Source organism: Lissotriton vulgaris, chromosome 7 (genome assembly GCF_964263255.1).
Source record: "Lissotriton vulgaris chromosome 7, aLisVul1.2, whole genome shotgun sequence".
Classification (NCBI taxonomy): domain Eukaryota; kingdom Metazoa; phylum Chordata; class Amphibia; order Caudata; family Salamandridae; genus Lissotriton; species Lissotriton vulgaris.
The window spans coordinates 89647590-89675436 of NC_141695.1; the positions used below are offsets into that span (position 1 = coordinate 89647590).

The following is a 27847-nucleotide window of genomic DNA, read 5'->3' on the forward strand; positions in this document are numbered from 1 at the left end:
AGGACTCCGTCTAGAAATGGCCAATGGACCGCGTCGAACGCCTTCCCTACGTCCAGTGAGAGGAACCAATGTGGGTCCCCTCTTGTATGTACCGCCAGCAGCCAGTTATCCGATCACCTAGGGTTGAATCGAGTAGCTCGACCCGGGAGAAATCCCGTTTGGTCCAAATGTACGAGATCTGGGATCACCCTCCTCAGTCTAAGCGCCAATACTGTTGCCAATAGTTTGACCTGTATGTTCAGTAGAGAGATAGGACGATATGAATTACATTCTTCTGGTGGTTTAGCTGCCTTGAGGATCGGAATGATTGTGGCCATACGATGGATTCCATGTATTTCAAAGCATCTTCCTGGGTGCCCAAGTCTCTCGCCTCGTAAAAGGCCCTGTAGTGCGCGGCAAACGCCTCTGCTATCTGGCCGGGAAGAGCAACATGTATGTTATGTGCATGTCCCTCAGCTTCGCTCTTATGGCATAATTTTTGTATTCTCTAGGCGGATATCCCCCTTCTTCCTAGCCTCTCGGAGTAGTAGATCTTGGTCCGCAAAGTTGAGGAATCGTGCAATAACCGGTCTCGGTCTTGCACCCTCCGGTGGCTTCGCCAGCTGTGCCCTGTGTGCCCGTTCAATAATAAAGCAATTCGAAAACTGTGTTGTCGGAAACGTTGTCTGCAGCCATGAATGTAGATAGGTCGCCATGTCCGCCCCTTCGATGCCTTCTCTAAAGCCCACAAAGCGTAGGTTGTTGCGTCTTGCCCTGTTTTCCGCGTCGTCCACCTTCCAAAGGAATTGTCGGTGCGACGCTTGTAACTCCGCCTTGTCCTTCTGGAGGGTGGTGAGAGAGTCTTCCGCCTCGCTGATCCTCGTCTCCGCCGCCGTCACCCTCTCCGTCAGGTTACGAAAGTCTTGGCGGATGCATGGCCCTTCTTTTACCCAGCCAACTTGCAATGCCCAACAGTATAACACTTAACTTAAAAAGAAAATGAAAAAATAAAGGGGTGTTTGTAACTTGCGTGTCTTCTCAGCATCGAGCCGTGATCTCAGGTGCCTGTTCTGTCCCTATTCAGGAGTGGGAGTCCTGTGTCCCAGTGTTCGGATCTTCCGCCAGTTCAGGTGTCTCCTGCTCCATTTCATGAATTGCCGTTACCAGGGGATGTAAAAAATGTCTCTCCTCCTCCTCTCCTTCCGACGATCTGCCCCCCATGTCATCCTCTTCTTCAGAGTGAGCTTGCCTCTCCGGGCAACTGAATCTAGACCCCGTCGCCTCAGCTCCTTCTGGTGACTTCGATTTCGTCCTCCTTCGCCCAGAGGCTGTGCGACCTGGATATGGCGCCATCTGCATGTTTTTCCTGATCCGCGCATTTCTGAGTCTTTGGGACTTTGGAGGACTCCGTCGAAGTCTGTCGGATACCATCTCTTCTCGAGCTCTATTTCCTTCAACCTCCACCCCTCAGAACTGAGGGCGTTCTTCCAGCCACTGCCAGGCCTCCTCCTGGCGGTTGAAGAAGTGTGTCTTTCCCTCAAATATCACTTTCAGTTTCGCCGGGAAGAGCAACATGTATGTTATGTGCATGTCCCTCAGCTTTGCTCTTATGGCATCATAGGAGCGTATTTGTTTTGTACTTCTTGGCTGTAATCCGGGAAAATCATAATGTTCGTTTTCTCTAGGCGGATATCCCCCTTCTTCCTAGCCTCTCGGAGTATTAGATCTATGTCCGCAAAGTTGAGGAATCGTGCAATAACCGGTCTCGGTCTTGCACCCTCCGGTGGCTTCACCAGCAGAGCCCTGTGTGCCCATTCAATAATAAAGCAATTCGAAAACTGTGTTGTCGGAAACTTTGTCTGCAGCCATGAATGTAGATAGGTCGCCATGTCCGCCCCTTCGATGCCTTCTCTAAAGCCCACAAAGCGTAGGTTGTTGCGTCTTGCCCTGTTTTCTACGTTGTCCACCTTTCAAAGCAATTGTCGGTGCGACGCTTGTAACTCCGCCATGTCCTTCTGGAGGGTGGTGAGAGAGTCTTCCGCCTCGCTGATGCTCGTCTCCGCCGTCGTCACCCTCTCCGTCAGGTTACGAAAGTCTTGGCGCAGTAGCAGCACCTCCGAGCCCACCTCACCGATCTTTACCTCCAGTGCAGCCCGTGACTCCTGGATATCCGACCTGGACGCTTGTATTGCCCCCATCAGCAGGTCTGTGTCTGAACGTGCGCCAGAGGCCGTAGCTGGGGCCTCTTTCTGTGGACGGGCAGTGGCGTAGTTATCTATAGTCTCCTGTTGTGATGGTTTGGCTATCGGGTCTTTCTTCCCCATCTTTCGCCCTGCCGGATCTTCACTCCCCTAGACATCTGTCCTATCCACCCCTCACCCCTCTTTTGTCACCTGCGAGCGGGGGTCACCCTCTGCAGGTGCCTGTTATGTCGTACTTCCTTACTTCTCTCTATCCCCCCTTCCTGGGTGTACCGTGACACCACCGGGGCCCTCTCACTGTCTGTTGGCCCAACTCCTCTTCTTCGTGCCCCCGGTGTCGCCTGCGGCCTAGGCCTCCTGTCTGGCTTGCGGTTTGTCAGTCTCCGTTTGGACTCTTCTCTTCGTGGGCGCCTCCTCCCTGTAAGGGTCTTCACCTCCCTTCTCTATCGTCCTCTGGTTCTTGAGCCACTCCACTGAGCCGGGCCCCGTCTCTGCCTCAGTTGGCGAGGAAGGGAGGATGTGAGGTGAGGGATAGGCAGGGGGCGTGAGATCTCTGTCTGGACCTCCCCGGGCTTCTCTCTGGAATCCACACTCCATTAACTCCTTGCCAGCCGCCCTGTATATTTTCGCCCGCTGTCTTCCAGGGGGACCCGCTTCGTGTGCGAGACCACACCGCTCCTCCTCTTGACTGTATCTGACCCCTGCCGAGAAACTTTACTGTGTCTGTAGTTCTGCTGCGAGACCTCACACTGGCGTCCTTTTCAGAGCTCGCGCCAGGGCCCAGGGCGTTTAACTGTCGCAACGTGCTCTACCGCCCCCATAGGCCCTAGGCTTGTCCGCTGAATCCGGGCGCCGCTACGGTCTTTGGGGGCCCAGGCTCGCGCCGCCTTGTTCCGCCGTTCTGTCTGCCTGCGGTTGCCTGGGGGTTCTCCCGCAGCTGCGTCCGGTGTGACCGCGGGGAGACTCCCGTTCTTTGAGTCGTCCACCCTCTCTCCCGCAGTGCGAAGACTCCAGGCCCCCAGGTCCAGATGATGCCGTCTGCGCAGTGCCCCCGGGGTGTTCCACGAGATCCAGCCTCTCCACAGTCATCCGTCACCTCAGTGCCTTCGGGTTCCCACGCCAGCTCAGTCATGCGCCTGGACAATGTCTTTCACCCGCTTCAGCACTCAGCTGCACCGCCGGGCTCCTGGGTCCGATCTTCGGGCCTAGCTTTGTCAGGCTGTGTGGTACCCCCCGGGGCGCAGCTCCGGGTGTCGGCGGTCGGCGATCTGGCTCTCGCGGCTGGGGCTGCTCAGCTGACTGTCCCGGCCCGTTGCTCCCACAGTGGTATCGGGTTCTAGGCGGCTGTACTCCCTCAGTGCCTCCGTGTCCCTCACACCAGCTCAATCGTGCGTCTGGACCATTTCGCTCACCCGCTTCAGCACTTAGCTTCACCGTCGGGCTCCTGGGTCTGCTTTTCCTGCCTAGCTTGTGTCTGGCCGTGCGGTGCCCCCGGGGCGCAGCTCCGGGTGTCGACGGTCGGCCACTGTGCCTCTCTCCCTATGCCGTTGTCCCGCCTTGCCTTGCTGCCGCGTCTTGGTGGTGTAGTCTGGCTCTTGCGGCTGGGGCTGCTCGGGTGTCGTTCCGGCGCGCCCCTCACCGCCATTTTGGGCCTTACTGCCCCCGTGGTTCCAGGTTCTAGGCGGCTGTATTCCCGTTTCGGCCAACTGGGCACACCTGTGTCGGTCCTCCAGTGGTGTCTGAACCTTCCGCCAGCTATTTACCCCGAAATCGGGACTTTTCAGGCAATTCCTAATGTCGGATTCGGATCAGCTCTCTGGAGCTGAGGAGATGTGCGTCTTAACCGGCCATGCTGTTGGCTACCCCCTACCCCTCCCCCCCCCCCCGTTTTTTCTCGTTCTAGACCAGGTAACTCAGAGTGGCCGGCAATTGGAATGGACATACTGGCTGAAATTGGCATCTCCAAATCCAATGTTTGTGTTTGAATCTGCCTCAGAGAGCTAACTCGCTTCTATGCACAGGTTCTGAGCATGATCCTACTTGGGACGTTCAATGGAGTAGGCGATGGTGTTGAAAGATGGCATGTGCAGACGGCGGCTTAATAAAATGTGGGCATATTCCATGGTTGAGGTGTCCAGAGCTACATACTTTCTGTTGTCCTTGGACCACATAACTGGACCTGCAGTTGTCTAGGCATTAGTTTTCTAGACTATATCACTGGATTTAATGCATCAGTTTTTGCAATTGGCATTTGGGAAGGTTTGATGTACATGTGTGTGACACAGATGCTCTGTTTTAAAGTAGATTCTATGTGACAGGCTACCAGAAATTTCACCTAAATCCACTGTGAGACATTGGGCAGGAATAAATAGTAACCTTAATTTCTTCATCAGGCAAACACACTTATGGCCTCATTATCATGTCGGTTTGAAAGGTTCCTAAAGGCATTCGGATTTTCCTAACCTGTGTCGGAACCCATGTTTCCTACGGATTCTGAAACATTTCTCACTGAACTAATATAATAGAAGGTAACCATTCGGTCTTTCTGACTCTGTTATGGAGGCATTCGAAGACTACAAGTTGATCGGAGACAAATCATACAGCTATACAGACCGCGTTTCCAATCGACGTATTACGATGTTGGATTCAGGCAGCCTTTCGGAATCGGTCTGTCCGACATGGTACAGCTGCCAGAAATGTCCCTTGTGGCCTGTATCTGACCCCCCCTCACCTGGAGGCCTTCGGTTGGGGCCCGTGGAGTTACCCCTGGGACCCCTCTTTACCACCATGCACAGTGTGACAGGCACCATGGGAGGCCTGCGACAAAGCTCAGGGTTTTCTACAACCACCCCTTTCTTCAGTCAGAGCCTGTGTTGTCAGTCGGAACACAGGCTCCCATTGAAGTCAATGGAAGTCCAACCGAACTGTGTTCGGAAACATTGTACTTGGTTGGTCAGACTCGCCGAACCCGAGTCAGTCGGAACCGATTCAGACAAAGGAGTCAGTTGTAATGCTTTCCGACCGAATTGTAATGATGCCCTTATTTGTAATAATTGATTTGATTGGGGGTGGAGGAAGGGGCATGGGGCAGAGAGTCTCATCCAAAGAGGACACCCAGACATATCAAGGCATTAAGAGGACACAAATGCGCCAGAGCAGGTACTTGCTGCTAAATGGAAATCATATGACGTATGCACCTCCAGGACTAAAATATTAACCGTGGAAAGTATGTGGTGCCTTCATTTTCACACAGTAAACAAGGTTCTTGAATGAAGTGCAGCTCACAGCGAATCACACAAAGAAGTACAACTAAATGAAAAGCCATATCCGAGTGAGTCACATTGTAAAGATGCGCACTCTCACCACAGCATCCCTGGATGTGCTCCTCAATGCAAAGTCACCCTATGAACATAATAATCACAAAAGCTACAAAACTTTATTTCTTAGTCTGCCGTGTCTGGTTTTTGTGACCTCACTACTGACAACTTCAGCCATCTTGAATATATGAAAACATTATATTCTGTACTTTCAGTATGATCGCCATGTTGTGTCACACCATGTTGTGTCACGCAACATGGTGACCATCTTGAAAGTACAAGAAATAGACTTTCAAGACAGCTGGCCACCACTGTTGGCTTTACCAGCACAAGTACATTTTAAGATCATTTGGAATTGGCAAGCAACTGACCAAAGAGCATTAGCAAAGTGAGTCCAAATGTCTTTGCCAATGATTGTATCTTTTGCACCAAGTGTTTTAGGATGTCCTAGCAAATATTGAATGGAATCCCTAAAGGGTCTTAGTAAAGTGTTGCATTATATAGAAAAAGAAAATTTCCTGAGACATGAAGTTTTATCTGTTGTTAACAGACTATTTGTTTCCTCCTAGGAGCACCAGAACTTTTATGCCAACGATACCAACCTGGGCCACATGGTGCTTTCTGTGAGGTATGAGCAGATTGATAAGCTTGAACACCTGCGGCTGCTGCTGAGGTGAGTGAATGGTTGTTATATTTGTTCTCAAACTTGGGCTCTTTCTCTCTCTCTCCCTCTCTCTCTCTGCCCACCAGAGGTCGAAGTGCATTAAAAAAAGTAGGAAAACTGTAATGCTGTGTGCAAAGGGGGCGCGGTGAGTGAGCATGGCAGCCGAGTCAAATGCATGACTTAAAACATATTCTGTAACTTTTTTCAGTCTTTCACCTTCAGGTAACTACATAAAATAAAGCACAGCTTAAATGAAAACTTAATGCAAGTTAAGTTAATCAGTGGGAAATGCACTATCGTACATTACAAAACCTCTGTTAGTTAATGCATTGCAGAGGTCTGTGTCTGTAACCAGAGGGCCACAGAGGTGAAACCTGCTGAATAGTGACTTGTGTATATGTAGTGCTACGAGGTCCCAGTCTGTAACATACAGCACTGTAAACATGTTAGTGATTGTCTTAAACTTGCATTACACACAGTATAAGAAAGGCTGCTACAAACTGCAGTAAAAAGTTAACGATAAAGTGCTTCCAAAATGTAGATTCTAGTAATACCCAGCGTGTGCATAGTGCAGTTACTTTATAACTGTCCAGTCAAAGCACACACGTCACAGCTCAGCTGGCATCTCCCGTGCAGTTCTACTCTAAAAGAATAAAACGTCATCAGAAAGCTTCAAGTGATTCCACCAATTAAAGCCGATACGGGCTTCCAAGCAGCCTTGATGTGTGCACAGCAACCAGTTGTGCACATTTAGATTTATTGCAGCCAGGCAGGCCCCCTGGCAAGAAGGCTTGTTTAGCTGTCTGCCCACCCTCGATTTCCTCGATGCCCACCTTAGAGAAGCATTTCAACTATCTAAATTAACCATCCTGGGACGGTTCAGTATTCCCCAAAACTAGGGGAACGGTTTTTCTTATGTTAGGAAACTATAGGCACGTCGTCCCCCTCAGACCCTGCCACTTCAACCGCTGCGCCACACCCAGTGAAAGTTATATGAAAGGTACACACTTACTATGTACACTTGCCACAAATAATGAAACATGGGGTCTGTTGCATTATTCCAGAGCGTGCACGCGGTCTGTGCAATCTCTAGTGCTAGCACACATTTGTGCCTTCACTGGGGCCTCTGTAGCATTGAAAGACAGATGTGGGGTTTGAAACTGCTGGTTAGCTCTCAATGCAGACCAGAGTTCAGGGATTCCAGGCATAACTGAGTTGTGATTGCACCCGCCAGTGAGGCGACCCTTGCCAGATGGCTCTACCTGTTTGCCACACCCTGGGAATGACACAGTCTGTGTGCTATCCGACAGCCAGTTTGCACCTGCACCTTTATTGGAAATGCTCACAAGAAACAAGAGCGGCCCATACGTCCTTGCGAACTGGGTGTTGCTGATTAGCAAAAAACACAATGTTCACAAGAAACTCATTTATCTGATAGATGGTAATGGTAATGGTAAAAAGTATTTATAAAGCGCTAACATTCATCCTAAAAGGATATCATGGCGCTAAAATTAACAATGTACGTATAACTGGTGGTTGTTGATGGTGATATTGTGATTTAGTGGGTATTAGGGAACAGTGTTGTTTTAAGTTTTTTCCTAAAGATAAGATAGTCATCTGTGAGTCTCAGATCTGTCGGTAAATTGTTCCACAGGTTTGCTGCTAAGTGTGAGAAGGCACGGCCTCCCGTCCTAACCTTCTTTATTCGAGTGGTTATCACTCTTGCTGTGTGTTGGGAGCGAAGATTTCTATTTGGAACATAGAAATTAATTCTGTTTTTTAGGATGGTTGGGCCTGTTTTGTGCAATGCTCTGTGGGTGATGCACAGTATTTTAAATGTGGCTCTTTCTCTCATTGGCAACCAGTGTAAGGCTCTCAGACAACTTGTAGCAGAGTCATATTTTCTTTTGTTACATACGGCTTTTGCTGCCGCATTCTGAACAAGCTGTAAATTTGAGAATAGCTAATCTTTTGAGAATAGGTAATAGATGCAGTTTCTGTAATGTTAGGCATAGCTTGCTTAAATAGATCAGAGACTAGAACAACTTTTTCAGTAGGACCTTTATTCAATTCAGTCAGACAATATTATATTGATTATTAGAAATCGAAGCTCACATAACAATTGATCAAAACTGTACTCACTTCAGCCGAAATTAGCATCCTTTATTTTGCATTCATCATTTTCATTACACAAACAGAAAATATTCGATCATGTATTTACACTGTGTACATTTGCATTTCAGCGTGATTTGTGAACCCCAGTGAGGTGACCTTATCCAACAGTGATATGAATATAGTATTTTAGAAAAGGGGAGGTAGTGGTTATTGGAATTTACACAAAGAGGAGCCCTTATCAATTATGATACAGTAAGTTTTAATATGTGTTCTGAGTTCCTTAGACTCTCTCTTTTTACTCGCCAACAACGTTTTGACCATCTCTTGATACAGGGTCTCTTCAGGACTGGAATTCTGGGGACAGTATGCACACACGGTGCTGGAAGTAGAGTCCTTCCTAGTTCAGGTTCGTTAAAGATCACAACACATTGTAAGGTACACAAAGGGATATTCTTTTAAACATGCAAGTTATTATTAATCATCCGGCATTCGACCGCGTCCTCGCAAAAGTACAGCCATCTAAATTTTGTCAGCTAGTAAAAAGAGAGCCTAAGAAACTCAGAACACCTATTAAAACTTAATGTATCATAACTATGTTTGGCTGCCTCATAATCAGGTGGTTGGAACCGCCGACCTCAGATCGGTCGGTCCGAGACGATGTTGGTCGAAGTCTTTCTGTGCCGCATAGTAATCGGCCCCCTAATGTGAAAAAAATCGACCTTAAATTAAATTGCATTACATTTTATATAACTTCACACCCCATCCCCCCACCCACCAGGCCGCCTGCACCTAAAATTTAACTAAAACTAATCAGTATTAAACAATTTACATAATTAATAATCAATTAAATAATTAACATTTAATAAATAATGATAAATATTTATTTAATTAACTTCCCACCCTATACCACTACAAACCCAGCAGCCCACACTTAAAATAGACCTAAAATAAATCAGTACAAAACAATTTAAATAATCAATAATAAATTAAATCAAAAAATAATAGTTCATTGTTAATTATTACCCAATTAACTTCACACCCTACACCTCTACTAACCCAGCAGTCCGCACATAAAATATACCTAAAATAAATCAGTATAAGACAATTTACATAATTAGTAATACATTCCTAAATGAATTAACAATCAAAAATAATTTTTAATTAATTACTACTTTATTAATTTGCCACTCTTTACCCAAAACCCCAGCAACCTGCATCTAAAATATAACTAAAATAAATCAGTATTAAACAACTATTAATCAATTTCATCATTTATTAGGAATTCATAATCATTATTAATGATTTAACTTCCCACCATATCCTCCGACAAACCCCCAAACCCACATCTCAATAAATGACTAATAACAATTAAATAAAACATTCTAAATCACTTAAAATTAAAAACTATGTTTTAATAAAAATAATGACATTATACCAACAATGATAACACATACAATTAATATATTAACTCAAACACATTCAAATAATTAAAAAATAATTTTTTACAACAATATTACTGAAACGATATTAAAAACAATGATATTCTTAAAAACGATATTACTTACCCAACAAACGATATTCTTGACAACTATTTTTTCGCATCATGAAATTTATGAATCCCAATTCTTTTCCCATGATATTTCTGTTCTATGATATTTTCAAGTCAATATTTTGTACAAGTACTGAACTAGTTAGGTAGTGATGAAACTGTACACTATGCGTAAGCAGAAAATAATTCCAGGCACTGCTCTATTCGCAGGATTAGCCTAGCAGCAGAAAACCCTTGCAATTAACCTTAATGGTGTACACTGAAGGGTAAGTTGCTCCTTGAAGTGAATTCTTCAGCTTGCTTCTCAAGCGGAGATGCAATGGAGCAAGTCTCTGTCACAGGTTATTGTAATACCCCGTTCAGGGGACCACGAGGCAAGCAGGAGCTCCTGGGCCAAATACAACTCATTGCGTACTTGGTGCAATGGAGAACAGTCACAATTTTCTCAGAAAGGTAGTGTGCAAACTCACAACTCAACCATCACCCAACAGCAGTAACTGATTATCCAACCTAGTGATTTTCTTTGGCAATGAAAAATACTCTAAAGCGTAATACTTCACAAACAGGCCAAATTTACCATTTTACCTGCAGGTCAGGAATATCGAAGACAAAATATTGAAAGGTCACAATGTCCTCTTGACAAAAATATTGAGGGACAAAATATCGACAGATAGGTTTGCATAGATTTTCTATACCTACCTCTACACCTACATACCTTAGTAAATTATATATCTTCAAGGTACGTAGCTGAAGGAGTTAAGAATATTAAAACCATGCCTCCTTCTGTGCACTTACCCCTTCTACTTCTTTTTCTATCTATATTCTGGTCACAGTATTGTGACCCTTTAACATTCTGCCTCTGATATGTTTACCACAATCCAGTTTTGCACTTCTCACTACAGTGTTGTTGTTTAAGTCCTCTTTATGCAACTGGAGGGGATACAAGGCACGTGTGCTTCTCGCTTCCTCTTCTGGGAGGAGATGTGGTGGCTGGAGGTTCTTTCTGCCCTCTTTCACAGGCTGCAGCAGGTAGCAATAGGGCCAGTGCCTGGAGTCCTGAAGGCTTGAGGGCGCTTTGAGGATGATAACTCATGCCTCCAGCTGTTGACAAACTCACCACTGGTTCAATTATGATATGGTGTCAGGTGTGGGATTTAAGTCAGAACTGCAGCATGAGGTACAGTCTCTGAAGCAGGGGCACAGTCTACATGAGGACAATTCTTCAATGCAGCTGCATAGAATGCTCAGGCACAAATCTTCAATACAGAACCACAGACCGCGCGGATGCTGTTTCTAGTAGGAGTTCCTGCCTTCAACAGTTCATACAGAGAGACTGTGCCCACTCTCCTCATGCCATGGTCCGCTGTCCAAGGCAATGGTTCGGGTGTGTCCTTGCCTGGTAATGGCCAATAATAATTCTGCAAATAGTGAAAATTTGAAATCCAATGGCGGCAGTAGCCAGCCATTCCTAAAAATGTGCACACTTGTTTCCGGCTGTGGTGCAGTCAAAATTTATTTTATGCACTTTGTGTTCAATTGACTCTGCCCCTTCAACAAAATGTGTCCCAGTAGAAGCCCACCTGTTCAATAAATGTGTATGGTATCAGGGGACACCCTGTGTCCCAGTGCAGCTAAGACATTCAGTAATTTGACAGTATCTGTGGTGTATTGTTCTTTAATAGTGCTGACCTAATACAAACCATTTATGTTCTGCCTCAATATTATACCTTAGTACATGTAAGAGTATCAAATTCTCCTTTCAATACAAAACTGTCAATGTATGAAACACTAATGAATATGCAGCTGATCTCAACATTATTTCTAATTCAGACCTTTTGTCTTGGGCATCGGAGAAATATGTGTGTCTCTCTGCACCTTCTACATTGTGAATAGTATTTTGTTCTCCCTGTCCTTTTTCTAACTGTTCTTGTGGCAAATGTCTTACTTACTGAATGAGGTAGTGCAGTTAGACAGTGTAGTAAATCCTGTTTCATAATTTCACCCTTACCTGCCTTTGTATCTTGTTTCTTTTGTTCAAAATATCTCTCTACTGACAATTCTTGTTCTCGACAAGCTGAAACAGGTACCTCTCCCATCATTTCCCTTTCATATTTCATAACTTTTTTCAATACAAAACAATAACGCGTTATTCGATTTCTTGAAAACAAATCATAAAAGCACATAAAATCATACACCGTAATCAACAATTCAATAATTTTAAAAAGCCATATAAAAATACAATCTAAAAATCAGTACATGAATATACATCTATATCTTTCCCACATCATAGTCACCTGTAACTCATATTAAAATAGTTTTCCTACATTTTATGATGTTTTTTAAAAACACAGCTATTGAGGTGGTAAAATGTTTTTACTCTAGTAGTTGCATAACCAATAACGCAGGCTGGCATTGTCTAAGGCCAAGTATTCTTAAACTAGGCAAAATCCACCGCCTTCTCTGAACAGATTAAAATTGGCAAAACAAAAGAACGCGTAGTGTCAACTGTTGGGACACATCATCGCATGGGCATTTACTCATAAATCTGGACCAGCCGTTCATGTAGGGGAAACTGATTAATCTGTGCATTATGCCTAGTCTAAAACGTGTTAACACAAATTTGTCATAACCACCTAAAGTGTTTCTCAGGTACGGCTGAATACTGTATGTAGTCAGTGTTAGCTGATGGGCCTGTACTGTTGGTTTTGACTTCTCTATAGAGGATCTTGTTTCCAGAAATGACAGGCATCTTCTTTGGAGGTTTTTCTCACAACTGCACTTATGCTGTTAGGATCGTTATAATATTCAGGATGCCCAAGATTAGTCTTGAATTTTTTTATATACTTTAACCACTGTATATTCAGGGCCTCTTGTAGCTTGCGACTGTCATTTACAATTTCCCGATTAAGGTAGGTTTTTTTCAGTAGTCCATATCCTATGCCACTTAATACAGGTTGTATTTGTATTATGTGGTATATATACGGCATTCTTAGATCGTGACAAATGTGAAGCAATATACTGTTTGGGACTGCCAGCAGGAATCTTAAAAAGGTGTTCTCGACCAGCTGTAGGGGCTGAGAATCTACATAGCCGCAAACGCCTGCACCTTATATAGCCGTTGAGACACACTTTGCCTGATAGATTTGCAGTAATTAAACGGGTGGACATATACCCAGTTTTCAGCAAAAGTTGCTTGAACCGTGCTCGCTTTCATGAACAATAATTTCCTGGCATGGGCTGCCTGGGTCCAAGCCCCCTTCTGGTTGAAAAGAATCCTTAGGTAGGAAAAGGTTTTAGTAAATTCTACCAATTTTCCATCAATGTTAATGTCTCTACATGTATTACTACCAAGCTCACATTTCATTATAAAAGGTGAGGTGTTTACTGTGAGACCATAGTTGTGCCTAAATGTGGTGAAACTTCACACTAACCGTTGGAGCCCCAGTGGCATTCGTTACATCAGTACAGAGTCATCCACATACATTAGGGCAGGTATGGAACGTTTACCAATTTTTGGCGAAACCTGGCACTTGTTCGCCAATACCTGTCCCTGATCGTTTATATATAATGTAAATAGGAAGGGTGCCAAGACACAACCTTGTCTCACCCCCTCTACGTACGTTGAAGGGCCCTATACACTCCCCGCCAACCCCGTAACGAACCCTTTCCTTTGCTTCATGGTAGAGTTGCCTCTAAAAATGTATGATAAGGGCTTCCACCCACAAACCCACCAGGATCTTCCATAATATATAATGAATGACGCAGTCAAAGGCTGCAGTTAAGTCTATAAATGGTAGGTATAGCCTGCCTTGTTTAGCCTTTGTATATTTACCGAAGAGAATGTTTAAATTTAAACCCTGCTCCACAGTAGCCAGACCCTTTGAAAGCCAAATTGAAGATCGGACACAATACTGTTATCTTCAGCCCTCGCATGTAATCTGGTTAGTATAAATCGACCCACAACCTTGACCAGAGAGTCTAGCAATGATATAGGTTGGTAACCTGCAGCTTTCTTAAAGATGGGGACCAATATAGATTCTGACCAAGTAGGTATAAAACTAGTGGAGCAACACACTGCAATCACTTGTGTTAAAAGAGGACCCCATAGTGGCAGATTAGATTTATAAAGGTCTACAGGTATCCCTTCGGGTCCAGGCACTTTCCCTCCCATACTTATCGCGATGGCGCAGTTAACCTTGTCTAGGTCAAAATAAATATCAATTTGTTGTCGTCAAGTTCTAGCAGACCTGTTTCCCAAGTTACTTCCTGTACGGTGTTATTGTACAGGCTAGAATAATGTTCCACCCATTGGTCTTCGGCGATGGCTATCTCAATAGGCAGGGTGTTTTGGTTGACCAAAAAGGGGGCATTTACTGCCTTTCAAAAAGCTGTGTAATCACTGTTTACAGAGGCTGCATGTAATGCAGACCAGGCTTCTTCTCTTCGTGAGCATTTACTTTTTTTATGGGCACACCTATACTCCCTTCAGGCCCCTCTAATTTCGTGTGTGTATCTGAAGGATTTATGTAAAACAAGTTTTAGGTTGGTATAGGCATTGGTAAATTTTGTGTTCAACCACCCTTACTTCCTAGCATGCAATTATTTATTTTCCACAAATAGGGCCTTTTTTATGTGTCCAGATATCTGTGAAAAGTTTTTTAAGATGTCATCTTTGGAAGTTGTCTCGTCAAGACAGGCCAGGAAGGCAGCTTTGCATTTAGCCATTATTTTCCTTGAAAATTCATTTGGGTCCATTACTTTTTCTCAAGGTATCTCTTGACTCCGTGCACAGTCTCCTTTTTGCATAATTTTTCATGCATGAAATTCTTCCCACTGTAATAACTTAACCTTCTTCCCTTTCTTGTCACATTCTCTCAAACAATCTTCCAAATAGTCTATTTGAGTTTCTTCAAATGACCCACATGTTGACCATTTTCTGTGTGGGTCTTTGCGTTATCTAAAAACACAGTCATGTGGTAACCCTTCTTTTTGACCACATACCATGCTGGAGTGTGAGGCTTTAGTGAAAGTAGAGGCTCATCAAATCTCTTACATTTGTTCAATAAGCATATAACAAAACATTTCACAAAGACAACCCATTGCAATATAACACCAATTGTTTTAAACTGCAGTTTCAAAATTGACTAGATCCAGTTTACAACCTATACTCCAAAACCTCTAATAAACCAAGGGAATATTACAAATCCTAACCTGGAGGACCTAACCTTCTGTACTCGGGAATAACCAACCTCCTCAGGGGAAACCAATCCCCTTTGCTCCTTCTAACGGCGCCTGACTTGTTTCAGTATCTGTTGGAGCTACCTTTATCCTTTTATACCTGGGGACTTCAACCTCTCTGAGGATAAGAATATGGACTTTAACCCTATTTGAGTTTGGGAAGCTATCTCACCTCATGTGGGGGACTCTAACCCTCCCATTCATCCCTGAAGTCAATTTATCTTCTAATAGACTAATGTGCTATACGGGTCAGGCAACCAAGGGTCTGACAATGCTCAGGTTAAAGTCAATTACCTGTAATCACAGAGGTTTCCTTTGGACAGCACCAAGCAACCAGAAATGTGTAACCTGACCGGAAATTTCAACTTCATCACTCAATCACAATCATTCCACTCAGATTGGAAAAATATATCTGTACACCCAAGGCTACTGCTATAGACAAAACTAATAACAAAAGGTTAAAATAATTGTATTCGTCATAAGACACATAATCGAAAAGACAAATATACACAATAAAAGAAAAGTACACATTTCATTATTTCCTTCAGAAAACACAATAAGAAATATCGAACGACAAAAGTTAAAAAATACAAGAGAGTGCAAATAACAGAACAACTGATCACATCCGTGATAATTGTTCCTCAATGGCTGGGACTGGGTGCTATGTTCTATGGGCACTCTAAAGCCTCAGTGAGAGTACGGATTGTGTTCCTAACAACTCAGGCGTCAACGCGTTTCGATGGGAACATTTATAAGGCCATCTTTATCAAGACCAATGTTATATATGACTCTCTCGGGCTGATAAAAATGGGAGCAGTTAAAATCACCTCATTTACAATAGAGTTTTGAGGGAATGTATATATCTATATATATATTGAGCACCGGAATATTGCTATCACTGTACTTCAGGGGCAAACACCTCCTATTCTCAATGTTGCAGATCCGCAAGTCGACCAAAGGATATATCTTTCTCAGATCTCCAGGCTGCCCAAGGCATAAAGATTAAATGTGGGGCTAAATAATGCGGAGGTCCTGTCGGTAGCAGAAGAAATACTCTTCACATTCGTAGTATGAAGATTATTCATAGATTGTCCTCTTTGTTGACCGTCTATTAATAGAGGTAACGGAACCTCTTGCATCAATCAATGTTGTAATAATAACGATTTGCTCGCGGACGGCAACCACCGGCCTCCATTCGGCGTCTCTTAAATATTGTGAATCCAATATAAAGTCAATTACCACCAACCATCTGGTTGTCCCCTTACAAACTGTCAGACTAGAAGGATGACTCAGCCTCAATCACTTTTCCCCAGAAAACCACCTTCCAGATATGTTAAATCTAGGAACTTGAGAGTCGAGTGTCTGATCTTACTCATAGTAAAGGATGCCACCACTGGTTACATAACTGTCTCCTTGCTGCAACGTCAGACTTCACACTGGTTACACGGTCCCCGACTCACTATCCTTACTCTATACCTATGGGTCTAATCCGGGCTGTCTCCCAAATGTTTATTCTCCCCTGTCCCTCACACAGAGAAAAGACTGGAATATAAAGAAAGACAAGATCTGGTTGGCAATGTAATATAGGTTTAATCAATATATATTATTTGCACTCATTATTCTAGAAATCAGGCAAGACCATATTTTCTTACTTATTGCATTTGGAACACTTCCGTTCAGTGTATAAAGGTGATGAAGGACCAGTCTACCGAATGTGACTAAAGCGAGTGAAAGAAGTGGGATAGTGAGTGCTTCGATTGTGCCAAAGCTAAACCTTATCTAAAGATGTGGAGCAATAGTTTGTCATTCTTTTCATGCTCATTCTTGTGCTAGTCATATAGGTTCAGTCAGATGCATTGAGTTTTGTCAACGTTTCGGCCCTCATGGCCAAGCGGCTCGTGGGTCTTATCATGACCGATCAAATTGGAGTTTTTTATGCTTAATTCATGAGGTCAAAATGATCCTTGACAATTCATGGGCAAATTTTGTTAGGCTGCGGAGGCTAGAAATGTCCACTTTTCAGGAAGAGTGAATCGATTGCAGCAAGCCATGGAGTTGGAGACAACAGAGGTCCTCAGTAGAAACAGAACTGGTCTTCTTTAGCTGCTGTCTTTATCTGTTTGATCAGCCCGAAGCTTGCAATCTATATCAGCAATGTCACTATGTTGTGTTAGACCTTAGAGAAATCTCTGAACATTAGAGATCCTGAATGTGTCACTTACTTCCTTGGACTAGACAACACCTGGAACAGGGAGGCTGTGAAGAGCAGGTCATTTGAAACCCCTTCAAAAACTGCACATGTCCCTCAGAGGGTTGGAGGAAATGTGATTAGCAGGTGACATAATTACCCCAACTTTCAAGCTCTTCTAATCCTGACTTTGCCTTTTACAGGACGCGGACGAGCACCAAACATGACCTGATCCCCATCTCCTGCCTTACAGAGTTTCCCAATGCTGTGCAGATGGCCAAGGTGAGGTGGGGTTCAAGTCCAGCCCTGGAAGGTGACTACTTCAAGATGTATCTATGATTAATGGGCGCACACAGGCATAAACAACCATTCTTAATTTTCCTTTTACAGGGCACTCTAAAAGTAGAGCATGTCAGTAAATTATGCCATTACTTACTTACGGAAACTTATTAAAACTCAGAAGCAAGGTTCTTTGCAGCATTACGCAGTACACAGTCTCCCCTCCCCACAAAAGGTTCAAGAAAAATGTTGTGCAAACTCTGAGTGCGCTGGAGAACAAAAGCCAATGTATGCCTCTTCTGTAGAACAGACCAGAACAGATGTGCCCTGTTTCTCACAGGCTTGCAGGGTAAATGTTGCACTATTCCTGCAGCTCGGCAGTACTTTGCAAATACATACATACATAGATGTACCAAAAATTCTGTTTGCAAAAAAGTGTTCATAAATTGCGCACCAACATTTTGCCGATGGAACAGAATATTGTGAACAAGCCTATGCACTGATAGGTTGGGTCACACAATTCACATTTGGAATGGGTCGCAATCTGACCTACCTCATAACTACTCATGAGGCAGGTCTTAGATTTCTACTCAGTGTCACTAATGGCAATCAGAGTGCTCGTGACCTGCTGGAGTCAGAAGGCCACCATGTCTGTGATCGCTTTTTAGACCACTCCCTACGCAACAACAACTTTTTTTAACCACATCAGCGCGGCGCAGATTCCTGCGATGTGCTGAGCGTTCTAATGAGCCAATGGGCTCATGACGGAACGGTTCAGTCATGAGCATCGAAGGGGTTAATGTTCACATAGAGAAATGGGCCCCAAAGGGACTCCCTCCCTTTTGCATGTGGTTACCACCACAACTCGGGAGGGAGTAACTTTTTAATGTTTTGTAACCGGGTTATGGTTACAAAACATTGATACATTGCACTGCAGTCACAATTTGGAAGAGATATCTTAAACACGCCCCATCCAAATAGAGGTTCTGTATGCATTCGTAAATACACTTTGTGAAACTTTGTGAAAACAACATCCCCTTCTGTGGTTGCAAATCGGTGTTTTGAAGAAGTGCAGGGTTGCAACCACAAACGGGCTTTGCAATTCGGGGCCAGAAGAGTACTTTGTATTTGTCATTGCAGAAAATGGTTCAATTTACAAGGAGTTACGTTTGTCTTAATTGTGGTCAGTGCTGATTTTTATTCGTTCTGTAATCTGCAGCTCCATACTGTCCATTGTTTAGTTTTTTACTGCTCAAAGTCCTCCTGCCTTAAACATCAGCACTGGCAGAAGGTGTCACACCTGCCACAAGACCACTTGACAACTAGGTATAGGAAGGAGGGGACAACAATTTGTTTAGAAAAACTGGAAAGGCACATCATATACATTGTAAGGAATAAAATACCATAACAATACATGAAAGGGATATTGCAAGTTAAGTTGGTGCTTAGTTAAGTTTGTGAACATATAAAGGCACTAAGCCTTCTTCAAGCCAGACAGGCAAATGCTGTCACAGAACAGGTACCCAACCCCCTGTCTGAGCCATGGAGGCAAGAGATTAAGTAATGTTCCCTAATTCTCATGTGTCTTTTCAGCTTCTGTGTGAGGAGGTCAATGTGGATAGATTTCTACCGGTACTCTACCCGAAGGTAAGATACAGAGCCTTGATTTTGAGGACAGACGCCAGCTGCCAGATATTTGCTGGTAATAACTTACTTCAACTCTTGCTTTTTGTCCAGGCATCCCAACTGGTAGTCACGTTCGACGAGCACGTCATCAGCAATAATTTCAAATTCGGGATTATCTACCAAAAACACGGACAGGTGAGGCACATCTAGAAACCAATGGACAAAGGGAGCTGCTAGAGGTCTGTAAAGTTCACACTAATACGATTACATTGTTTTGGGAGGTCCACCCGATGCAAGCACTTCTGAAGACAATCCTCGATAATGTGCTGAGAGCACCCTTTTTGGGTAGCTATTTGTGCCTTACAAGTTTAAAAAATAAAATAAATAGTTCGATCAATAATCTTGAACGACCCCGTGAACCCGTGCCATTTTTCTGTGCTGTGTCTCGGCGCCGGGAAACCCTTTTTGGGTAGCTGTTTGCACCTTACAAGTTTAAAAAAAATAAAAAAAAAATAAACATGTAACCAAAACTCCTGAGCTCATCCTGGGGATAGGTTCTTAATCTTTTGAGAGACATCCTCCTATCTCAAGACCAATAGAAATGCAGCTTTTCAATCTGATTACAGTGCCCCTGTTGAAACAACACTAGGAACATATTTTACCATCTTATAAATCTCCCATGAGGCAGTGAGGTGAGCCATAGATGCGCACTGTCAACAGAGACCCTCAACATTTCATTCTCTTAGCAATGAGGATGGTAATTCCACCTTCTCCAGGAATATCATGTAGCCCATCTGTTGTATTTAGGTCTGGTACCCCACAAAACTTTGCTGTTGTTGATATTCCACAGTCATTGTGGTGAATTGCAGGCGTGTATATTCTTTCTTTCCCTTGGGTTTCCCTTGGGTCTTAGGATATCTTGTAGCTCATGAAGTGGATCCAGATTGGTACACCACAACTATTTACATAATGATTCACAGTCATTGTGGCGAATCTCAGGTGTGTACCATTTAATTCCCTTCTGTCTTGATAGTGCATAGGGGGGGATCCCGGTTTTGGTACACTGAAAATATTTAAATGTTGTTGATGTCTCCCAGTCATTGATGTGACTTACTTTGTGTGCATCCGGTTTCATTTCACTGTATCTTGGGATATTTTGCAGTTTGCGTGGTGTACCCTGACTTGGGTCATCACAATGATATGCACATTTTGTTGATGTCTCAAAGTCATTGAGATGAGTTTCAGGAGGGTATCCTCTTTCGTTTCCCTGTGTCTTGGGATATCTGGTAGTTCATGGATGGGCCTTGGCTTGAGTCACAGCAATAAGTTGCATGTTTGTGTTGATGTCTCACAGTCATCAGGGTGAATTGCAGGTGTTTATAATCACTTGTTTCTTTGTGTTTTGGGACATCTTGTAGTTCTTGGGGTGGACCTTCAATTCAAATCTTTTGTTTATTTCACAGGATTTAAACTGTAATGACTAAAATTGCAGCTTAGACTAGCCAATTTCCAGACCTAAGGGGTTGATCTGCTGGAAGACAAAGGGCACAAAAAGAGGCAGAAAAATATGATGCACTTCTTGCCTGTTCTCAATTGTGTATGGAGTTGACCATGAATCAAACCCTGAGAAGGCTTCTCAATTACAGCTCATTCTAAAATTAACTAAAGTGAAGGTTCTATCACCAGTTTACACAGTAAGTGCATTACAATATATGCACAGTCATTTCTGTCACCTCTCTCCTTGTTTTGTGCATTGCTATTCAAGTGTGCTATGCTCTAAAAAAATATTGCAAAAATAATTCTTGTCTGCTGTCATAACTTCTGGCTAATCATGACTGTAAATAAAGGCCACATACACATCAGATAGTCTACTGAAAAAGCCCAAGGACAGCCAAGACTGAATACTTGCTGGTCTTCAATTCTCTATGCACAATCCTGTCCTGTAAGAACCTTCTGTAGCCGCTGAAAAACCTGATATGGTGCGGGCGGATTCTGCAGCATGGCCCACCAGCCCCTATCTCCCATCCCAGATATGGGCTTACTAAGGCACTTGTTGACCATCCTGATATGAAGTGAAGAGACTGGTGTTTCTACTTGTTTCTGGTTGCCTGCCATTGTGTTGGGCTCATCCACACATATGCAGGCGTTAATGCATGTTTTGTAGTCAGTGTCTGGGGCTGGACATGATGAAAGTTGCACGCAAGTCCTGATAGGGAGAACACACTTGCCACTGAGTATTTTGTGCTATGTTAGCAAGAATTTACAATTCATAGTATCTGTGCACTGGTGAACCCTGAGTATCGACTCAATAGTATCTATGGGACAGAATACCAATTTTGGAAATAAAATATTGACAGGTAGGTAAGCCTAGTATTTCTTTACCTAACTCCACCTATACCCATTTTACATATACCTTCAAGGTACATAGATGTGGAGTTAGGTACAGTAAATCCATACTTCCCTATCTGCACTTATGTTGTCCCTCGGTATTCTGTCCTCGATGTTAGTATGCCACCGTAGAGTTGGTGTCCATATTCACTACAATCCTCACCACTACATTGAGTGTTGTGTTTCCTATGTGCGTGCCCTCACAAATCGTTAGTAAATATACCTCAGAGTGTCTAAAATCATGTCTATCAGATATAATGGGGGTGAAAATCGTTGTGCATCATTGATGACTAGTTTCCTCTTTGCACCCTGCAGTTTGCCACTTTGTTGTAAGCACAGAGAACAACTGCCAATGAGTCCCTTATTGACTGACAATCTTTCCTTGTTAACAAGTGACTTCTGCCAGAATGACCTGAGTGCCACTTTTACCCTGAGTTTACATGTCAACATAGCTCTCCCTCTATGAGGGGCATCACAGCTGTCCCACCCTCACAGACTTCCTTATTGTGACTATAACTTGGTGGCAAGAGAAGACCTTTAAGGTCTTCTACTGTCAACGCCCCTTTCTCGTGTGTCGGCGATATCGCCTTTGGCTAGTACTTCATCAAACTGGTTTTCTCTCCTTAGACAACAGAGGAAGAGGTCTTCAGCAACAACGATGAGAGTTTGGGCTTCATTGAGTTCCTGGACTTTTTGGGGGAGAGGGTCCAGCTGCAGAACTTTCGAGGGTGAGTAATCATTGAATATGAGCAGGCCATCTGATTTCACCAAACAGCTCAGTGTGTTACCTCCTGCTGCATGGAGGGCATGACATTAGTTCACATAATTTCTGTAAAATCCCTGTCAGTGCAAAACACTATATCCTGGTTGGTGCCACCTGAAAAGTCATCCTCTGCCTACTGTGAACTCCTAACTATTTTCCCTTACTTGTGGATCTCCTGTGAGGTGAAAGCCTATACTGTGTGCCTCAGCCATCCTATCCCTCTCTAGGCATGAATGGCCCCTCCACACCAATACATTCAAGCAGGCAAATAGGTAATGTACTAGATCTGGTCAGCCCTCTTTGTCTGTAGATGGCAATCCTGTACAGGACTGTGGGTTTGGAAAGAAATGTTAGCTTTTTCCATGGCCCTTGTTATGCCACTTTAGAGGACCTTGTCAGAATATGGACCCACATGTGCCTATGAGATATGTCTCAAAATGTGTGTGTGTTTGTGGCAGCAGCTGTAAAGGTGCATTCATTTGTGTCTAAAACTCATAAAATTATGAGAAATTGTATTTCTAAAGTACATTTCATCAGTAGTAATTCAGTAAGCTGGTCAGACACTATAAACACCCCTGTAACTAGAGAACTGCCTATTATGGACTTATATGTGTTAATTGACATCCAAATTAGATGCTGGGTGAATTGTAAATTCCCATAGCACCTTGTTAGGTTAGAAACGACCGAAGATGACCTATGAATGAGCTAATTAAAGGAGATGTTATTGCCATCGCTCTGAGGAAGTAGCAAAGATCACTGATTCCCAGCCCAGTGGGTAGTTACCACTTCCTGCTCTGATTGGCAGATGCCTCTTTCATTTAATTAATGGTCTGGGTGGGGGATGGGCAAAGGAAGAGCTGATGTCATTAGAGGAAGTAAATGATTCATGCAATTCAACATTTAGAGGAAAATAAGATGTGAACTTCAGAGCTAAAAAAAAAGTAAGTGCAGATTTGGAAAAATTATGAACAGGAGGTTGAAGAGGCAACATGCTTACAACTGTTGTCACAATCCAGAACAACATCACATGAGGGTTACTCCTGCATGGCTCTGATGGAAAAAGGAGTACAGCAACACGCCTGGCCACACTGGTCAGGTAACATTCCACCCTCAGCAGTCTCTGTTGGTTGTGGCAGACTAAAGGAAACAGTCTCCAAGAAAACCAGGCAGCTGCAGAAAACCCACACCTCATGCGGCCCTGACCAGTCATCACAGCTCAAACCACCACCATGACTTGCTGGATGCCAGAGTCATGCTCTCCTTAGAGTCATGATTCACTCAGCGTGACCCAACCGGAAGCTGGGTACAGGAAACTCCTCTTTGACTCCACATTCTGATTCCTGAAAGATGAGAAGAGAGAAGACAATAGTTTGTGGACAACAGCAAGAGGAGAGCCTGCTCCTGTTTGAGCCAGGATCCTGTCATTGATTACATTTCCAGCTTCATTCTTGGAGTCTCCCCCTGCTCCCCTCAGGGGCAGTGATTACTCTGTCTCCTGTGGTGTCCTAGATTCATGCCTTGGAGCCTCCAGAAGGTGGTCGAAGTGGTGCAGAGCCCAGGGAAAGAGAGAAAACAGAGAGAGCTGAAGAGGGCGATGATTGAAGCTTAGAGTCTGCCTCCTTCAAGCCATGTGTGTGAGTCTTTGGAACCCACCCCTGAAGCGTGATGCTGAATCTGGTCCTAAGGCCCGCGCGTCATCACATCCCAAGTGTGGGACTCTCCTGCTCTAGTGAACAAATTGCAGGATTCAAAATCTCCTGAAATCAAAAGAAGTTCCTTGTTTTTTCTCTGAGAACCCTACCTGGCAAATGTTTGTTTGTGGGACGCTGATGCAGAGAATGGGGGGCGAAGGGGTTGGGTGGGGTCTCAGTTCCTGTCGCAGCTCTAGACAGTCTCCAAACTAGGAATCCTGGTTAGGAGCTGTACCTCTCACTGCCCCTCTCTTCCCCTTCATGAGTCTCTGGTTAGAGGCACCACTGCTGATGCCAAAGCACTATACAAAGATGCTAGCATGCACAAGAGAACACTGTTTCAAGACATACTGAGTGCACATATACACCACACAGAAAACATCAAGATATCTGATAGCAGGTAGACTTTATGTCTAAGGGTCTTCAAGGCATAGGTAGGAAGAAATGATATCCCAGCCTAAAGTTTGATCTGCTTCTCTTGTTGAAAGTGGAAGAGTGGACTCTGGAGCCTGACCCGCTGTGTCTCTATAGCTTGTTCAGGGGTAAAGGTCTTTTTTCCACCAGCCACATCCAGCCTTCTAGGTGGGCTTATGAGCACATAGCTCCTGTAACCATTGTCCTGTACCCCAGTCCACATGTATCAAGCACTCTCAGGCCTGCAGACAGTGAACCTTGTCATCACTCTTGCATTTCCAAGTAGCCATCAGTAAACTTTGCTACCACTCTTGCTCAGTCGCACACCATCGCTGAGCCATTGACACCCTAGTTGAGGTGGTCTGTGAATCACAAAGGGATCATCTTCTGTTGCTTCTGGGCTCAGGGGAGCTGTGAGAGGTCTGTGGCACCATTGCATTCTCTTCCTTGATGTCTTGTCAACTGGAAGCATTTATCAATGCAGCACTTCTTACTGTAAAGGCCATTTGATGCTATATTTTATTTTTGTTTGGGAAGACCAATGAAGAGATGGAGGTCACCTGTCCCTTGCAGGCCACCATCCTTCTTCTACAAGGGGCTGCAAACGGCGACCTGCCTAATTAATATTCATTGGGCTGTTGGTGTTGTGACTTCCTACGCACGGTCAGTTTGCAATGCAGCCTCTTTGTACATAAGCCGTATTGCTTCCTGTTCACTAGTCTGGTCAGTGTGCAGTCTGCAGTACTGGTTTGCGAATAGATGGTAATAAATCGGTAACCTGTATATTCCACATGTTAAAAGACACGCCTTATGTAAAACTAAAAAAAGGACATTCATAGTCACATAGTGTAATAATGCCCTTGGATCAGCTGAGGTGGACACCAGACTCTTTCTAGTTCTGCAAGGATTCAGCATCAAGATTACACTGCAGATGGAGGTGGAAGGTGCTGTCCAGCACAGGTCCAGGAAAGGGATGGAGTTTTCGGATGTCTCCCCGCAGTGTACATGAGCTCCATTTATATTCGTTTTAGAACAGAATTTTATTTAGCATTTTTAATACAAGATGTATTTATTTATTTATTTTATTTACAACACTTGTATAGCGCAGCTGTCACCTAACAGGTATCCTGGCGCTGGACATAACTCCTAAGGTGGAAGGAAGAGGGGAACAACAGAGACAGGTAACCAGAGTTTAACATTTAGGGAAAAGCCAGGTTTTGATCCTCTTTCTGAAAGGAAGGAGTTCCGTAGTTTGGCGAATGTCAAGGGGCAGGCTGTTCCAAAGTTTTGCAGCTGCAACTCTAAAGGATCTTCCCCCAGTCCTGACCTTGTTGAATCTTGGTACTGTGACAAAGCAGGCTGTGGAGGAGCGGAGCGCTCTGGTTGGGACGTACCAGGTGAACATGGCTTGCAGGGAGCTGGGCCCGACTCCGTGCAGTGCTTTAAAAACAAGACAGAGTGATTTAAAAGCCACTCGCTGCTTCATAGGGAGCCAGTGCAGCTCGGCCAAAGCCGCTGTGGCCGAAGATCTCCTGGTCCAACCAAGGGCCAGTTTGGCAGCGGCCGTTTGAACTCTTTGGAGTCGGTCTAGCAATACAGCTGGGGCCTGGAGTAGCATTGCATTGCAATAGTCAAGGCGACTAAGAATAGTACACCTGACTATTATTGCCCGGGCCTGTGAGGGGAGAAGTGGCATGATCTTGCGTAGAGAGCGCAGTAAGGCCGCACAAGTGGACACTGTTTTCGCCACCTGGGTTTCTATGCTAAGTTTGTTGTCCATCATGACACCCAGGTTGCGGACGGTGGTGACCGGCTGTGGCTTTTCCGGGGCTTCCGGGGGCCAGAATTCAGCTGGGAACTGGCGGGGGATCCGGCTTCCGGCACAGAACAAAACCTCGGTTTTGGAGGAGTTAAATTGCAGGGAGTTTTTATGCAGCCAACCAGCTGTGTCTCTAAGACAGTCGTGAAACGATTCCAGAGGGATCGATTCTTCACCCTCCCAAGAGAGGATGAGCTGAGTGTCATCAGCATAGTTTATGGCTTTTAGCCTATGGGATTTTATTGAGGTGATCAAAGGTTTAAGGTAGACGTTAAATAAAATGGGGCTGATGGACGAGCCTTGAGGCACCCCATGGGGTACTGGGGAGAAGGCAGATTGAAACGGGGGAAGGGAAACAGCCTGCTTCCTGTCCCGCAAGAAGGAATGAAACCAGAGCAGGGCGGTGCCGACAACCCCAGCCTCCCTTAATCTCTTCAGCAGAATCACATGATTGACCGTATCGAATGCGGCAGACAGGTCCAGCAGGATCAGGCTACTGCCTGGCCCCTGTCTGCACGCATACGAAGATCCTCCATGGAAGTGAGAACAGCTGTTTCAGTGCCATGGGCCGGACGAAAACCAAATTGTATATTGTCCAGGGTGTGATTCTGCTCCAGGTGTTTAGAGAGACAAGAGCTCACCCAGCGCTCGGCAATTTTTGCCGGGAATGGTAGCAGGGAAATGGGCCGATAGTTCAGTAAACACTCGGGGTTCAAGGAGGGTTTCTTCAGCAGTGGAGTAATGAGAGCCTGCTTTCAGTTGGCCGGAACAAATCCACAGCGCAGGGATTGATTGCAAATCCTGCAGAGAGTGCAGAAGAGTTCCACTCCGAAAAATTTTCCAGGTTTTAGGGGGCAGAGGGTTGAGAGGGGAACCCGAAGAAATCCCGCGAGCCAGTCTGTCGAAGTCCGCCTCCAAAATGGGGGGAAATTCTCGCAAACAGTCCGTGGGTTGGCACCCTGGGTTCACCGTGTCATAGTCAGTAGTGTCCGGCCCCGGGGCCGTTGAAACGGCCCAGTGAGGGGGAGGTGCTCAGGTTATGGATAATGGTCTCAATTTTGTCCTTGAAAAACAGTGCGAGATTGTCGCAGAGTGCTTGTGTAGGAGGGATTGTTTTTTTGGCACAGTCAGGGTGGGTGAGGCTGTTAAGATCTGAAAAATGCTTTTGGAGGTGTTGGCGGCTGTAACTATAGTGGAACAGAAGTAGGTAGATTTACATTTGATAATAGCCGATTTGTATTCCAGGAGTTTGTTTTTCCAAAGTAGCTTGTTAGTGTCGGAGTATCCTTGCCTCCATTTCTGCTCAGCCTGTTTACAGGCTAATTTAAGGGCTTTCAGGGAGTCATCAAACCAGGGGGCTGATGCTCTGCCCTTAGGCTTGCATCTTTTTAGGGGGGCATGGGAGTCAGTAATTGAGGATATCCTAGTGCAAAAAGCCTCGTAGTTGTCCTCTACTGGATTATCGGGGGAAAAGCTGTCTTCCACTTGGAACACGGCACCAGTAGTTCTCAGCCTTTCCAGAGCTTTCCAATCTCTGTACATGAATTCCGAGGAGGTGCAGTGTGCCGGTATTCTGGCCCCCTTACTAGTAATATAGAATTTAAGAAGAGAATGGT

At 44.6% G+C, this 27847-nt stretch overlaps 1 protein-coding gene across 3 annotated transcripts in view; it reads left to right on the plus strand.

The window, feature by feature from the left end:
• LOC147700862 (rap1 GTPase-activating protein 1-like) overlaps window positions 1–27847 on the plus strand; it is a 332204-nt gene that overhangs the window by 204675 nt on the left and 99682 nt on the right. For all 3 annotated transcript variants that reach the window (XR_015297415.1, XM_086929761.1, XM_086929762.1), the window contains exons 8-12: window positions 6067–6170; window positions 17455–17533; window positions 19124–19177; window positions 19268–19351; window positions 22172–22272. Coding sequence is in view for 2 of the 3 variants with exons in the window: in XM_086929761.1 (XP_086785887.1) it covers window positions 6067–6170; window positions 17455–17533; window positions 19124–19177; window positions 19268–19351; window positions 22172–22272 (422 nt within the window). In the remaining variant the exon portion in view is untranslated. The remainder of the gene's footprint in view (window positions 1–6066; window positions 6171–17454; window positions 17534–19123; window positions 19178–19267; window positions 19352–22171; window positions 22273–27847) is intronic.